The 14,229-nt window shown below is 56.5% G+C and overlaps 1 protein-coding gene across 1 annotated transcript; it reads left to right on the top strand.

Annotated features, from left to right (window-relative positions):
* Nucleotides 1-2,583: 2,583 nt before the first annotated feature.
* FOXF1 (forkhead box F1) lies at nt 2,584-7,230 on the top strand. The gene is made up of 2 exons (XM_059857462.1): nt 2,584-4,206; nt 5,836-7,230. The coding sequence occupies exons 1-2, from the start codon at nt 3,147-3,149 to the stop codon at nt 5,994-5,996; spliced, it is 1,221 nt and encodes a 406-aa protein (XP_059713445.1). The 5' UTR covers nt 2,584-3,146; the 3' UTR covers nt 5,997-7,230.
* The last annotated feature ends 6,999 nt before the right edge of the window (nt 7,231-14,229 follow it).

The raw sequence follows: 14,229 nt of genomic DNA, 5'->3' as shown, positions 1-14,229 counted from the left end.
GCAGGGGGAGGGAAGGAGCCGGGTGGGAAGCGCAGCGGGGCCGGGAAAGCGGCTCCGAGCGGGATGGGAGAGGCTAATTGCGCCAGATGATAATTTAATTTTTGTCATTTCTTCTTTTTCTCCCTTCTTTTCATCTGTGCCCGTCAGGGGCTGGGGAGGACCCGATTAACCCACCCAAATCACGAGCTGACAACGCCAAAAGCGAGCCCCGTTTTCCTCCACACCATCCTCCTCCTCCTCCTCGTCGTACACCAGGTTTTCCTCCCCAAAACTCTCCTTTCCCCAACTCGTGCGCTCGGATTAAAAGCCCGCAACATTTCTGCAATTCCCACGACGAGGCCTGTAGGATCCGGAGCGAGATATTCCCATTTTTAACTTTTGCTAGTTTTAAAAAACGCATCGGAAACCAAATCTTCCCCCTCCTAAAAGATATTGCGAGAGGGGGAAAGGGCACTCGTGAAGAGACTGATTTTCTTTGAGGGGAAGTAATTTGATTTCCACTGAGAGTTTTGGGGTTTATTAACTCAGAGATATTTTATTTCCTCGTGGAAACGCTGCCGATGGCAAACGCTTTGAACGGGATTTTTCCACGGGTGCTTTGTGCTGAGTTTAGAGCTCCATCCCCGGGTGTTTTGGGGGCAGATCGGGGAGATTCGGTCGCAGAGTGATATAAAACAAAGAAATCCACCCTTTTCGCGACCCGGGGGGAGAACATTCGATGCGGAGCAAAGCTCAGGGTCAGAGATGCGCTCCCACAGCAAAAATGAAAAGAAATGCAGCGAGAAGCGGAGGGAATATTCTCCACCAGCCTCCTCGGGGATGTAAGCCCCGGGGAAGGTGATTGCTTCCCAAAAAAAGCGATTTTGGGGGTGTTTTCCCCGCTTCCCGAGCAGCTCCCGTGCTCCACGTTCCGCTCTGCGCAGAGGGAGCAGCGGCCGCCGCCTCCCCGGGCAGCCGGGGCTGCTCCTTCTCCTCCTCCTCCGGGGAAAAACTACAGAAATAACTGTCCCAACCTCCTCCCACCCCTCCTGGCTACGTGCCCCCGGCCCTGGGCTTGCCCAGGGCTCTCCCGTGCCTGTCCCGGGCCCGTTTGCACCGGGAACGGGAGGGCCGGTGCTGCTTGCAGGATGAATTTTTTTTTTTTTCTCCAAAAGGGGGGAAGAGAGGGGAGGGGGGAGGATAGAAAGGTAAAAAAAAGAAAAAAAAAAAAAAAGAAAAAAGAAAACCCTGATGTGAAATCCCTCTTGGTCGTACCACAGATGTGACAGGCGCCCCGGAGGCTGCTCACAACTGCTCGCCAATAACGCGGAGGGAGTTTGGAAACCCGATCGGTGCCTATCTTTCATTTAAAAGGTATTAAATTATCATTAAAACCTTGAAAAGCGAAGCTGGAAGACGAGGGGCTTGTGGAGGGGGATGTCCCCTCTTTCTCTTTGCACAGGGATGCGCCCACAGCCCTGCGGCGCGGCCTGCAACGGGGTGCGGGGGGACGGGATGGATTTTTTTCCTCCTTTTCCATTCTCTTTTCTTTTCCCCAATGTCGGGAGGGAGCAGGCGGCCGCAGCCGGCACATCGGCAGCCCTGAGAGCCCAGGCTCCTTCCCCCGTGCCCTCCCACAATGCCACCCCCCCGCACCGCGCAGCTTCCCACGCGCGGGCCGCGACAAGGTGACAAAGGTTTCAAGCGGCTTACCTCGAGTGACAGCTCTGCCGGCGACACGGTGCTCAAAGAGGTGGCTTTTGGGGAAGAGGGGAGGGAGAAAAGGGGGTCTCTACCCCTCTGGCTGTCTGTTCTCCTGCCCCCCACCCGCCGCGTGTGCTCGTGGCACCGCCGGAGCTGAGCGTCAAACTCCGGGCACGGAGCCGCGAAACTCCAGCACGGATTTATACACACCCGCCTGAAAAAACCCCAAACAACACAAAACAAACCAACCCACCCTCATCCCTAAAGCACCTCCGGAGCAGGCGAGGGGTCCGAAGCCCGTTCCCGGCCCCGGAGCGGCGGCGGAGGCAGAAAAGGGCATTTCGCGAGGCAGCGGCAGTTTTCGCCGATTTCTTTTTATTAAAGCACCCCCGAGCCCATGTTTACATTGCGCAGTATAAACATCCTGCCCGGGCCCGCCGAGCTTAAAAAGAGCGCACGAAGAGGGGGTTTGAAGCGGGTGAAGCTGCGCGCAGCGCGGAGCCGGCGGACGGGCAGCGCCGCCCTGCCCCACGCCACGCGCGGAACCTCCGCGCTGCCCGCACGCCCTTCCCCGGCCCGTGGGGCCCGGCCCGTTGCTTTCCAGGGCTGGAAAAGGGGCAGGGAGGGGATGGAGGAGCCGCACGGAGCGTCGCGGTCACGCGTGGCATAAATCACACACACAGAGCTACACGCGCGGTGCCCTGCGCGGCGGGCAGGGGCGCGGCGTGCAGCCCCCCCGGGTGGGGCAGGGCGGCGTGGAAAGGGCTCTTTAAAAGCTGCCCACCAGCGGGGAGCGGCGGCGGAGGGGGCCGGCACGGGGCGGCGGAGGGGCCGCCCGGGAGGGCGGGGGGGAGCGGCTCGGGGCGGGGATCTCCGCTCCGCGCTTACGTCTGTCAAGGAGCGGCAGACGCCGCTGCGAGAGATAAAGTAGAAGGCGAGCGGCGGGGCCGGGGGCAGACTCGACAGCCACCGAGATGGGAAGCAGCTCCCCGCAGCAGCGGCAGCGCCAGCCCAGCTAAAGCCTCCGGAGGGGACGGCGGCGGACCCGGGAGCCCGGCCCGGCGAGGGGCAGCGGGGCAGGCGCGGGCGGCGGCCCCGGCTCCTCTCTCGCAGCAGCCGAGCTCAGCTCGCTTCCACCCGCCCCCCCATCCCGCCTCCCTGCGGCCCCCCCGACCCTCCGCCTCTCGCTCGCCTTCTGCAGCCGCGCTCGGATTTAGGGATAAAGTGGGAGGAGGAGGCAAAGGGGGGGTGGGGGGTGTCGTCGCTTCCATTTGTTTATCCACGGAGGGGTGAAGTCTCCCGGTGGAAAGCGAAGCCGCCGGGGGGCCGGGAGGACGCCGGAGGGAGGGCGGTGGGTGAGTGGCGGCGAGCCCCCAGCAGCGCGGCCTTTTGCGGGGGCGCTGGGGGGGCGGCAGGAGGAGGAGGGCCGGGGCTGGGGCTGGCCGCCGCGGACCTGGCCGTAGATGACTGCAGAAGCGCAGCAGGCTCTGTCCTCTCAGCCCCCTCCTCCTCCGGTGCAGAGCAGCTACGGCCCCATGTCCTCCGTGGCTGAGAAGCAGCCGCAGAGCTCGGCCATGGACGCCGCCTCCGCGGGGACCGGCGGCGCGGCCGGCAGCGCCCCGGGCAGCGGCGGGGCCCCGGGCAGCGGCGGCCCCAAGGCGAAGAAGACGAACGCGGGGATCCGGCGGCCGGAGAAACCGCCTTATTCCTACATCGCCCTCATCGTCATGGCTATCCAGAGCTCTCCCTCCAAACGCCTGACCCTCAGCGAGATCTACCAGTTCTTGCAGAGCCGCTTCCCTTTCTTCCGAGGCTCCTACCAGGGCTGGAAAAACTCGGTGCGCCACAACCTCTCGCTCAACGAGTGCTTCATCAAGCTGCCCAAGGGCTTGGGACGCCCGGGCAAGGGCCACTACTGGACCATCGACCCGGCCAGCGAGTTCATGTTCGAGGAGGGCTCGTTCCGCCGCCGGCCCCGCGGGTTCCGGAGGAAATGCCAGGCGCTGAAGCCCATGTACAGCATGATGAACGGGCTCAGCTTCAACCACCTCCCCGACAGCTACGGCTTCCAGGGCTCGGCCGGCGGGCTCTCCTGCCCCCCCAACAGCCTCTCCCTCGAAGGGGGCTTGGGGATGATGAACGGGCATTTGTCCAGCAACGTGGAGGGGATGGGCCTGGCGGGACACTCCGTGCCTCACCTGCCCGCCAACGGTGGGCACACCTACATGGGCGGCTGCACCGGCTCCTCGGCCGGGGAATACCCGCACCACGACAGCTCCGTGCCCGCATCCCCGTTGCTCCCCGCCGGCGGCGTGATGGAGCCGCACTCGGTTTACTCCAGCTCGGCCTCAGCGTGGGCGCCCAGCGCCTCGGCGGCCCTCAACACCGGCGCGTCCTACATCAAGCAGCAGCCCCTGTCGCCCTGCAACCCCACGGCCAACCCGCTCTCCTCCAGCCTCTCCACGCATTCCCTCGACCAGCCCTACCTGCACCAGAACAGCCACAACACCGCCGACCTCCAAGGTAAGGCGCGGCCACGCGTGAGGCGCACCCGCGGCCACGGGGCTCGGCCGGGGCTGCGGGCCCCGCCTGGATCCCGGCGGTGCCGCTGCCAGCCGGGATCCCGCTTCGTGGGCGGCTTTAATGCTGCTCCCGAGGGGAGGATTTCTTGCCCTCGCTCCTCGCCTCCTTTCTCGGGAGCAGCCCGTCGGGGCTCTCCTCGCTGTGGGGCCGGGGCTCCGCTCTTCCCGGCGGCTCCTTCACGTCCAGGGCCGCCCCGGGCCTAAGGCCGGTGCGCTCAGGCAGCGGGGAGCGGCGGGAAGGAGAGGCCGGGAATGCTCCCTTGGGCTCTCCCACCTCCATCGGAAATTGGAGGGAAAAGGGAGGAATTCCCCATCGGGTGGTCGGCCACCCGCGCCATCCCACCCCGTGCCACCCCGGCCCCTTCCCCGCCATCAGCTATGTTCTCACACATCTCAGGGCCGTGTTTTCCAGACCCATCACCTCCCTCCATCCATCGCCCAAGTCGAAGCCGGTGGCCGGGACCCCCAAATCCTCCGTGCCCCTAAACCCCGGCTCGGTCTCGTCCCTGGGGCTGTCGGGGCTGCATTTGCCCTGAGGCTTGGAGTGGAGATGGTGTTTGGCCGGGAAGAGGCCTCGGAAGGGACGAGGCCAGCGCTGGGTTTCGCTTTGCTGCCCAGATTCCCCTCGGGGTGCGGTGGCTGCGGGGCTCTCGTGGCCCGGGGGAGCCCTGGAGCCATGGGCGGGTGATGGGGCAGATTTGGGGGTCCCTGCCCATCACCGCGGGCCTTCGGGGGACGGGACGTGCCTGACAGGAGCGGCTGCGAAGCGGAGACCAAATGGGTCCAAAACACAAAGCGAAGCGGGGAAAAAGCATCAGCCGGGCCGGGCCGGAGCTGTAGAACCCGGGCAGAGCCCCAGTCCCGGACCGGGGCAGTGCCCACCACTGGGCAGTTCCCGGAGCAGTTCCTCACCGGTCCCGGGGCAGTTCCCGGAGCTCAGCGCATCCAGGGCCTCTGGAAAACGGAGCTGGGAATCCGCCCCGAGGAGCCACCGGGCCCGTGCTCGGCCTTCACCGAAACGCTCTGATTATCACCCAAAGGAGCGGCGGGAGCGCTCCGGGGCAGGGCACCCCCTGCCCAGCGCAGCCCCAATTCCCGGGGCCCTTTTCCATCCCGAGGTGGCGGAAGGGGCGGCAGGAACAGCCCTGCTCCCGGCGGCTCTCGGCCCCGGCCTCCTCCCGGTCCCCACGGCCGCGAACGGAGCTGCCCCGCTCCGCACCCGGCGCATTTTCCGCACGGGCCGGGTGGGAAAAGCAGCCAGGGAGAAAGAAAATAAATCCAAGTGTTGAAACAAACCCAAAAAAACCCTAAACCTAAGGCAAATCCCTTCTCCTCGCAGTGCCCTCGGGCCGGGCAGGGAATCGCCGTCCCGGGGCCGCGGGGCTCTCTCTGCCGCACCTGCCCGCACCCGCGGAGCCCCGATGTGCCAGAACAGCCCCAAATCCGCGCTCGGAGCGGGGCGTGCGGGCGGGTTGGGTTGTTGGGATTTTTTTTTAACCCCATTCCGCATTGCTCACCCTCTGCTCCTGAACTTCTTCGCGCTGCTGACCATCTCTCCCCCGTCCCGCAGGCATCCCGCGGTATCACTCGCAGTCTCCGAGCATGTGCGACAGAAAGGAATTCGTCTTCTCTTTCAACGCCATGGCCTCCTCCTCCATGCATTCGGCGGGCAGCGGCTCCTATTACCACCAACAAGTGACATACCAGGACATCAAGCCGTGCGTTATGTGAGCCGGGCCGGACAAACCGCGCTCCTGGGGCCGGCCAGGCCGGAGCCGGGCGCTGAGCATCCCCCAGGACGCTCTGGGTGCCAGGGGGGTGTCCCATGTCCCCTGTCCCATGTCCCAGCCCGGCTTTGGGCAGCAGGAACGGACCGGAGCTCCGGGCAGCGCTGAGCATCCCCCTGGACGCTCTGGGTGCCAGGGGTGTCCCCTGTCCCATGTCCCAGCCTGGCTTCGGGCAGCAGGAACGGACCCGAGCTCCGGCAGCGAGCTGAGCATCGAGCCCGTCTGTGCCTTCTTCTGCTTGGGGAGGGACGGAGGAGAAAGCAAAAGCAGCCCCCCCCGTCCGTCCCGAAAGCCCCGGCTGCGAGTTTGGGGTGAGGCTTTGCCAAATGAGGTTTTGATGCTTCTTTAAAAAAAAAAAAAATTGCGAACACTGTTTGGGAGTTGGCGGTGAGCGATGCCACCGGCTCGGGCTGAGGGGGCTGGAAAAGACCCCGAACTCAAATCCCCTCGGTGCCGTCTCACTTCGAGCCCGGAAAAATACTTTTAAATTTTTTTTTCCTTCCTTTTTTTTTTTTTTTTTTTTTTTTTTTTTTTTTTTTTTTTGCCGGCCAACACCCAGCGGGCAAAAAAAAAAAAATCTCTCAGAGGGATTTTTTGGAACTATGAATTTTGGTTTTTTTGCCTGCATAAAGACTGCAGGATTGGACCCTATGCAGAGAGAACAAGGCACTTTGGAAAGAGACAGCCGTGCTCATCCTGTTATTTATTCTACAATTCTTTTCTTTTTTTTTGTTGTTGTTGTTGCTAATAATCGAGACACGAATAGTCTCAGTTGATCAGTATTAAATCGGGGAATCTCTGTTGGCAATATTTGCCATATAGATTTGGGTTTTTTTAGTTAACCTCTGTAAATTTGCAAGCGACCGTGGTCTCTGTGTAAAGACAATCCTCCATTTGTTTTTATAGAAATATATATATAATGAAGGATTATTCCCCTCCCTCCCCTCTCTATTTTTTTTCCCACCCTGACGTTGTACAGTTCGGTGACACCTATTTTAATTCTTTCTGCACTGTATAAAATTGTAATTATGTGGGTTTGTTTTTTTGATTTTTTCGCCTTTTTTTTTGTGTACGTTTTGTCCCTAAAGAAAAAAAAAATCCCGAAATAAAACCTGTATGTTATTTGTACATGGGCTTCACGATTGTATGAGCAGCAAATAAACGAGCATGCGGTGTAATTAAGCTTAATTAATGAGGAGTCCGGCCCTGCAAACCCTCGGGCAATAATTCCCCGTCCCGGCACAGACTCAAAATCGACTTTTTTGGGTTTTTTCACCTTGGCGGAGTCCTGGTTGCCAATTTCCCTGCTGGGAAATATTTCAATTGAGGCTATTGAAATGCAGAAGGAGGAAAAGCGGCGGTGCTTTTTATTTTTAGCTTTTTATTATTAGGATTATTCCATTTTTTTCCAAGGCTAAAGGCGCTGTTTGACAGCTCTTTGCCTCTCCCTCGAATTCCAGGCGTGAGGCTGCCGGGATGGAGCCCGCGGCTCCTTTTTCCTCCTCCTCCATCCCGGGAATTTTCTGAGCCGGCAGGAAACTTCCCGCGGGCTTTTTCCTGTGTGAAAAAGAAGTAACAATTCATAAAATTGAAGGAAATTTACCCAAATTAACTCAAATTATTAGGAATTAATAAGCAGGAATAAAAATTAAGCAGATCAACTGCACCATTTCCATTGTGCACGGGGCAGTGATAAATCAGCATTTAAATATTGGTATTTTCCTGCGAAATTTGGGGGGATTTTGGCTAATCCAGGATCCTCCAATATCCAGAATTTTGTGTTTTAATTCGTGGGCCAATCTGTCTCTATTAATATTCAATATCAATGCCCATAAAAAAGAGATGCAGGCAAATTATTCTGATTACGTGGTTGTGGATTTCTGCTTTTAGAGAGGGAAATTTAATCACTGCACACTAATTAGCCCAGCTCTGGAATCATCTTAATTAAAATCCAAGTTCGCTGTAACAAGGGAGAAATTTATAATATTATTGTAATTAAGGCAAGGCTTTATTAGAGCTGGGGAGGCCTTTTCAGAGTGGGGTTTTTTATTATTGTTTTGTGGGGTTTTTTTGAGGAGCATTGTGGGGTTTTGGGTGGATTTTTTTTTTAATTTTGTTAATGTTTTGGGGTTTTTAAAAATCTCTGTTTAGATCTCTTTAAGCCAGCAGCAATCTGCCTGCAGCATTATTGGTTTTCCTCGTTTTTAAGCTTTTCTGGGCTGATCTTTCCCACATCCCTGTCAGAGGTGAGCACGTTGTCTCCATCCTTTTAGGTACAAGGTGAAACCAGAAGTTTTTTTACTCCTGAAGCAAATATCTGTACTAGGTGTGGCTTCAATAATGGTTCAGAGTTGGGAGCTCAGCTCCTTGACATCCCACTGTCACTCCCAAGGTTTGTTTTCATCCCTTTGGATTGATTTTGGGTTGATTTTGGGTCCTGTTTGGCATTTGGTGCTGCTGGAGGCTGGGAAGGGCAGGCAGCACCTAGTGAGGCTCAGGCCCAGCTCGCAGGGGTTCTGTATGTGCTCCCCACCAAAGCCTGATGTGATTCATTCCTCTCTCCCTCCCGTGGCTTTCCAAACCTGGAAAAACAGAGCAGCTGCATTCCGGGGACGCCACATATTCCTCAAGCCAGTGAGCTCAGTCTAAACAGGAGCTCTCCATCCCAGGGCCCTCCAGCAGCCAGGAGAGACCAAACCCCCCAGATCCTACAAAACTCCCAGTTCTCCATCTGCAAAACCCCCGTAACTCCTGCAAACCCCCAGCAAAACCCCCCAGCTCCTGTAAAACCCCCAGCTCTTGCAAACCCCCCCAACTCTCCATCTGCAAAAGCCCAGTGCGGTTTTTCCCAATATTTTCAGTCCCAGGGGATGGCAAACCCCAAGGCAAACCTCCCCAGCTCCTCCAAAACCCCCCCAGCTCCTGCAAACCCCCAGGTCCTGCAACCCCCCCCCCAGCTCCTGCAATCCCCCCAAATCTCCATCTGTAAAAGCCCAAGGGGTCTTTCCCAGTATTTTCAGACCCAGGGATGTCAAACCCCAAGCTGCTTGTGCTTTTCCAGGAATGGCTGGGCTCTGAGAGGAGGTGAGGAGGGATAAACTTGCCCAGAAATGCTGTGGGAGCCCTGGGAGAGCAGCAAGGCAGGGCTTGCTCAGAAATGTGGGATTTGCTGCTGGAAAGGCTCAGATCTGGCTGTGCTCAGCTGCTGGGGCTCAGCTCAGCACCAGCGAGCTGCTCCCTGCTCCTCATCCCTCCCATTCCAATCCTTAGGGGAAATATCCCATTTTCTTTGGGGGTTTTGGCATTTCTACTTCAAGAAACAGCTTCTAATTGCTGATGCCTGTGCAGGCCCAGGAACTTTCTACAGGGATGGAATTGCCCGGGAATTTTTTTACAGGGATGGAATTGCCCAGGAATTTTCTATAGAGGTAAAATTTTGGAGTGTGATGAGAAACACCCTGGTGTCTCCAGGCAGGTTGTCCCCTCTGGATCAGGGCACACTGGTGTCCCCAGGCCTTGTGCAGGGATTCTGGTGGCAAATTATGGCAAATCCAAAAGATTCTGGTGCTTCCCTCTGCGCCTCCCAGGATGTTTCCCACCCATCCCTACAGGGCCACCATGGAGCTGGAGCTGTGTCTGCCACTGTCACCTGCTCGTGGGCTCGTGTCCCCAGGGGTGTTTGTGAGCCCCACGTGGGGAGAGAGCTGGAGGGAGCACAGGGATAGTGCAGGGATCCCAAGGAAGGCCTGGAACAGGGGACGTGGGGCTGGGTCCCCTATGGGGGCCACATATTTTTGGGAGGGTCTGCAGCATTTTTGGGGTGGAGGATGGTGGTGAGGGGTCTCTCAGGGATCCTGGGTGGCTGGAAGATTCTGGTGGGTTTGGAGGATCCTGGGGGGTTTGGAGGGTCCCAGGGACATTGGACAATCCCAGAGGATTGGAGAGTCCTGTGGGAGAACTGGAGGGATCCCAGGGGACTGAGGGATCCTGGGGGCTTTTGGACAATCCCGGGTGGGTTTTTGAGGGATCCTTGGGGGTTTGGAGGATCCCAGTGGGTTTGGATGATCCCAGGGATGTTTAATGATGCCAAAGGTGCTGGAAGATCCTGGTGGGATCTGGATGATCCTGGTGGGTTTGGATGATGCCAGGGATGTTGGAAGATCCTGGTGGGATTTGGACAATCACAGTGGGATTTAGATGATCCTGGTGGGTTTGGATGATCCTGGGGTGCTGGATGATCCCAGGGAGATCTGGATGATCTGGAGGGAGTTTGGATGATCTTGGTGGGATCTGGACAATCCCAGTGGGATTCGGAGGATCCCAATGGGATCTGGATGGTCCCGGGGGTGTTGGAAGATCCCAGTGATATTCGGATGATCCTGGTGGGATTGGATTATCCCAGTGGATTTGGAAGATCCTGGTGATTCCTGGATGATCCCGGTGGGATTTGGAGGATCACGGTGATATTCGGATGGTCCCGGTGGGATCTGGATGATCCCGGTGGGTTTGGAAGATCCCGTTGGTTTGGATGATCCCGGTGGGTTTGGGATGATCCCGGTGGGTTTGGATGATCCCAGTGATATCCGGATGATCCCGGTGGGTTTGGATGATCCCGGTGGGTTCGGGATGATCCCGGTGATATCCGGATGATCCCGGTGGGTTTGGATGATCCCGGTGGGATCTGGATGACCCCGGTGGGTTTGGATGATCCCAGTGATATCCGGATGATCCTGGTGGGTTTGGATGATCCCGTTGGGTTTGGATGATCCCGGGGATATCCGGATGATCCCGTTGGGTTCAGGATGATCCCGGTGATATCCGGATGATCCCGGTGGGTTTGGATGATCCCGGTGATATCCGGATGACCCCGGTGGGTTTGGATGATCCCGGTGGGTTTGGATGATCCCAGTGATATCCGGATGATCCCGGTGGGTTTGGATGATCCCGGTGGGTTCGGGATGATCCCGGTGATATCCGGATGATCCTGGTGGGTTTGGATGATCCCAGTGATATCCGGATGATCCCGGTGGGTTTGGATGATCCCGGTGGGTTCGGGATGATCCCGGTGATATCCGGATGATCCCGGTGGGTTTGGATGATCCCGGTGGGATCTGGATGACCCCGGTGGGTTTGGATGATCCCAGTGATATCCGGATGATCCCGGTGGGTTTGGATGATCCCGGTGGGTTTGGATGATCCCGGGGATATCCGGATGATCCCGTTGGGTTCAGGATGATCCCGGTGATATCCGGATGATCCCGGTGGGTTTGGATGATCCCGGGGATATCCGGATGATCCCGGTGGGTTTGGATGATCCCGATGATATCCGGATGATCCCGGTGGGTTTGGATGATCGCGGTGGGTTCGGGATGATCCCGGTGGGTTTGGATGATCCCGGCGGGATTGAGGGGAGGGGAGGGCGGTGCCGTTCCCTTGGCGGCAGCGCCACCTGGCGGCGGCGAGCAGGGAGCGCCGCCCGCGGCTGCCCCGCGGTTTGGCTCCAGGCCCGTCCAGGTAGGGCCCAGGCAGGGCCGGTTTGGAGCCTTCCCCCACCTGGTGGACGCTAAAAAGCTCGGGGGTTTTTCTTCATTAATTAATTTTTAAAAATCTCTTTTAAAATGTATTTATTTTGTTTTTATTTTTCCTTTCTGGCATCCGGACCTGTGAAGAGGACCTCCCTTTAGGCCATCTTCACACCAGGTGAAAATCCTTTATGGAGCACTTGGGGATCAAACCTTTTCTGTGCCCAGGTGGGACAGATGGGAACACCTGGCATGGAAAGGCATGGGGTAATCCATGGATACAGGCACCTGACACAGGATGCTCTCAGATGGGCTGGATTATCCAGATTTGCAGAAAACCTTGGAGATTTAACCTGAGGGAACAACACCTGGAATATTCTATGGGTATTTGGGATACCAAGGGATGAGTGTGGCACCAAGTTCTTAGCAGTTCTAAAGGCTGAGATCCACAAGAATCAATAGGCACCTGATTTCTCCCTCAAAACCAAAATATTTGGGATTTGTGCACCTCAGGGGATCAAAGAACAGCTCTTACTACTTTGGGAAGGGGACTTCAATTTCTGCAATGCTTTTGGGAGGCCACACCTGAACATCTGTTCCCTTTCCAAGCATAACTCCTGCCTACTGCTCTGCAGGAAAAGGCAGCGCTGGGATGTTCCTGGAGGATTTATCCCTGCCAAAGAATCCTGGCCACAAGGAGGTCATCCTCAGGGATCACACAGGTGGATGAGAGGAGCCCCCTGAGGAGCAGGAGGTGCCCCCAGTGCAGCTCTGCAGCTGGAAGTTGATGTTATTGCTAGAAATTCTCAGCTTGCCTCCACAAGTGAGGAGAGGCACGGGGCTCCCTTGTTTTCTTTAGTAACTTTCCCTGTCAGAATCCAGTGAGGAATTAAAACCAGAATATTCAGATCAGTGGTTGGACTGGATGATCCCGGGGGTATTTTCCAACCTAAATGATTCTGTGGTTTTATTATTAATAAAATGTAACAGAAGGAATAAATCTTATTGAGCTTCTGGCTCAATATCCGAATTTCCATTATCACAGGGTGCCCAGAGAAGCTGTGGCTGCCCCTGGATCCCTGGAATTGCCCAAGGCCAGGCTGGGTGGGGCTTGGAGCAACCTGGGATGGTGGGAGGTGTCCCTGCCTTGATGAGCTTTGAGGTCTCTTCCATCCCAAACCATTCCATGACTGTGATCTCAGGTTGCTCTGCTTCATCCAGCTTCTGATAAATATTCCAACTCCAGTCTTGAAGTAAATTTTTGCAGGGGAGCTGCAGATCCTTTGGCAAATTCCACTGAGGGAGCCGCTGTGCCATCAACAGGGATTTCCTTTCCTCAGACACTTCTCCAGGACACCTCAGAGATCTCTGAAGGAGCACCAGAGAGCAAACGGCAATTCCAGAGGTCAAACCATGGTTAAATCACAGGAAGGGCTGTGGGGACACTGGCAGTGCCACTTGGCTTCAGCAGTGAGAACAGGAGCCTGAGCACAGACCTTCCTTTATTTAAAGCAGCAAGGCTCAAAGCCCCTGGAACAGCACAGAAAGTGCAGCTCTGTGCCTCAGCTCAGCTTCAGCCTAATTACTGCAAAAATAAGCAAACACACCTGGGAAAGCAGGATGACATGGCCTGGAAAGTTTTGCAGGGACTTTGGGGGTACCAGGAGCTCGTTTGGAGCAGAACTTGCTGCAGCAGTTGTGTGGGGTTGAAGAGAAGTCCCTGCAGAGCAGCAGCTCCAGGCTCTGCCTCCTCCAGAGGGATGGAAATGCCTGAGCAGTGCAGGTGCCTGGAAACACTTGGAAAACACAGGATCTCCCTGCAAAAACACGAGTATGGCTCTTGTCTGAGCAATTATTCACTCTGAAATCTGAAGGAGTGGCAGCCATGGGTATGGTAATGCTTAGAAATGTGGCAGCTTTCACCACATGCATGTTTCTCTTTTCCCCCTGGCCTTTTTTTGATCCCGTTTAACTGCCCCGTGTGTTTGCTTTATTCTTTAAGGAAAGGTAAACCTGGCTTGGCTCAAAGTGTGGGATGATGACACATTTGTGTGACTTGGACACCTCTGGAGGTGGCACATTTGGGGAACAATTTGTTTTGTGTCTTGTCTCCCAGAGCAGGAGCTGTGGTTTGTCCCTGGCATGTGCTGGAAAGTTCTGGAGCAGGAGAACCAGAGGGATTAAAGGCTCCAGGTATCCCCTGGGAGACAAAATGTTGGGAACATCACTTCTTTCACACAGAAGAGCCCAAGAGGGGCTTGGTTGGGGGATTTTGGGAGCTTTTGCTGAGTTTTTGGCCTGTCCTCCTGTTGTTTTCCAAAGGGGTGGGAATGACCAGTTGCCTCCAGTCTATCAGGAGCCATCTCTGCCTTCCCATCTGCAAAATGTGGATGTTCCTGGGGCAAAATTCTGGGGAAAAATTCTCTTTGGTGTCTCATGTCCCAGAGCAGGAGCTGTGGTTTGTGCCTGGCAGGTGCTGGGTACCTTGATGGAAAGTTCTGGAGCAGGAGGACCAGTGGGATTAGAGCTACCCCGATGCTCCAGGTATCAAAATCTCCATTGGGAACATCACTTCTGTCACACAGAAGAGCCCAACAGAGGCTTGGCTGGGGTTTTTTAGAACTTTTGCTGAGTTGTTGGCCTGTTCTCCTGTTG

This window comes from Haemorhous mexicanus, chromosome 12, assembly GCF_027477595.1.
Source record: "Haemorhous mexicanus isolate bHaeMex1 chromosome 12, bHaeMex1.pri, whole genome shotgun sequence".
Classification (NCBI taxonomy): domain Eukaryota; kingdom Metazoa; phylum Chordata; class Aves; order Passeriformes; family Fringillidae; genus Haemorhous; species Haemorhous mexicanus.
This window is presented reverse-complemented; position numbering and strand designations above follow the sequence as displayed.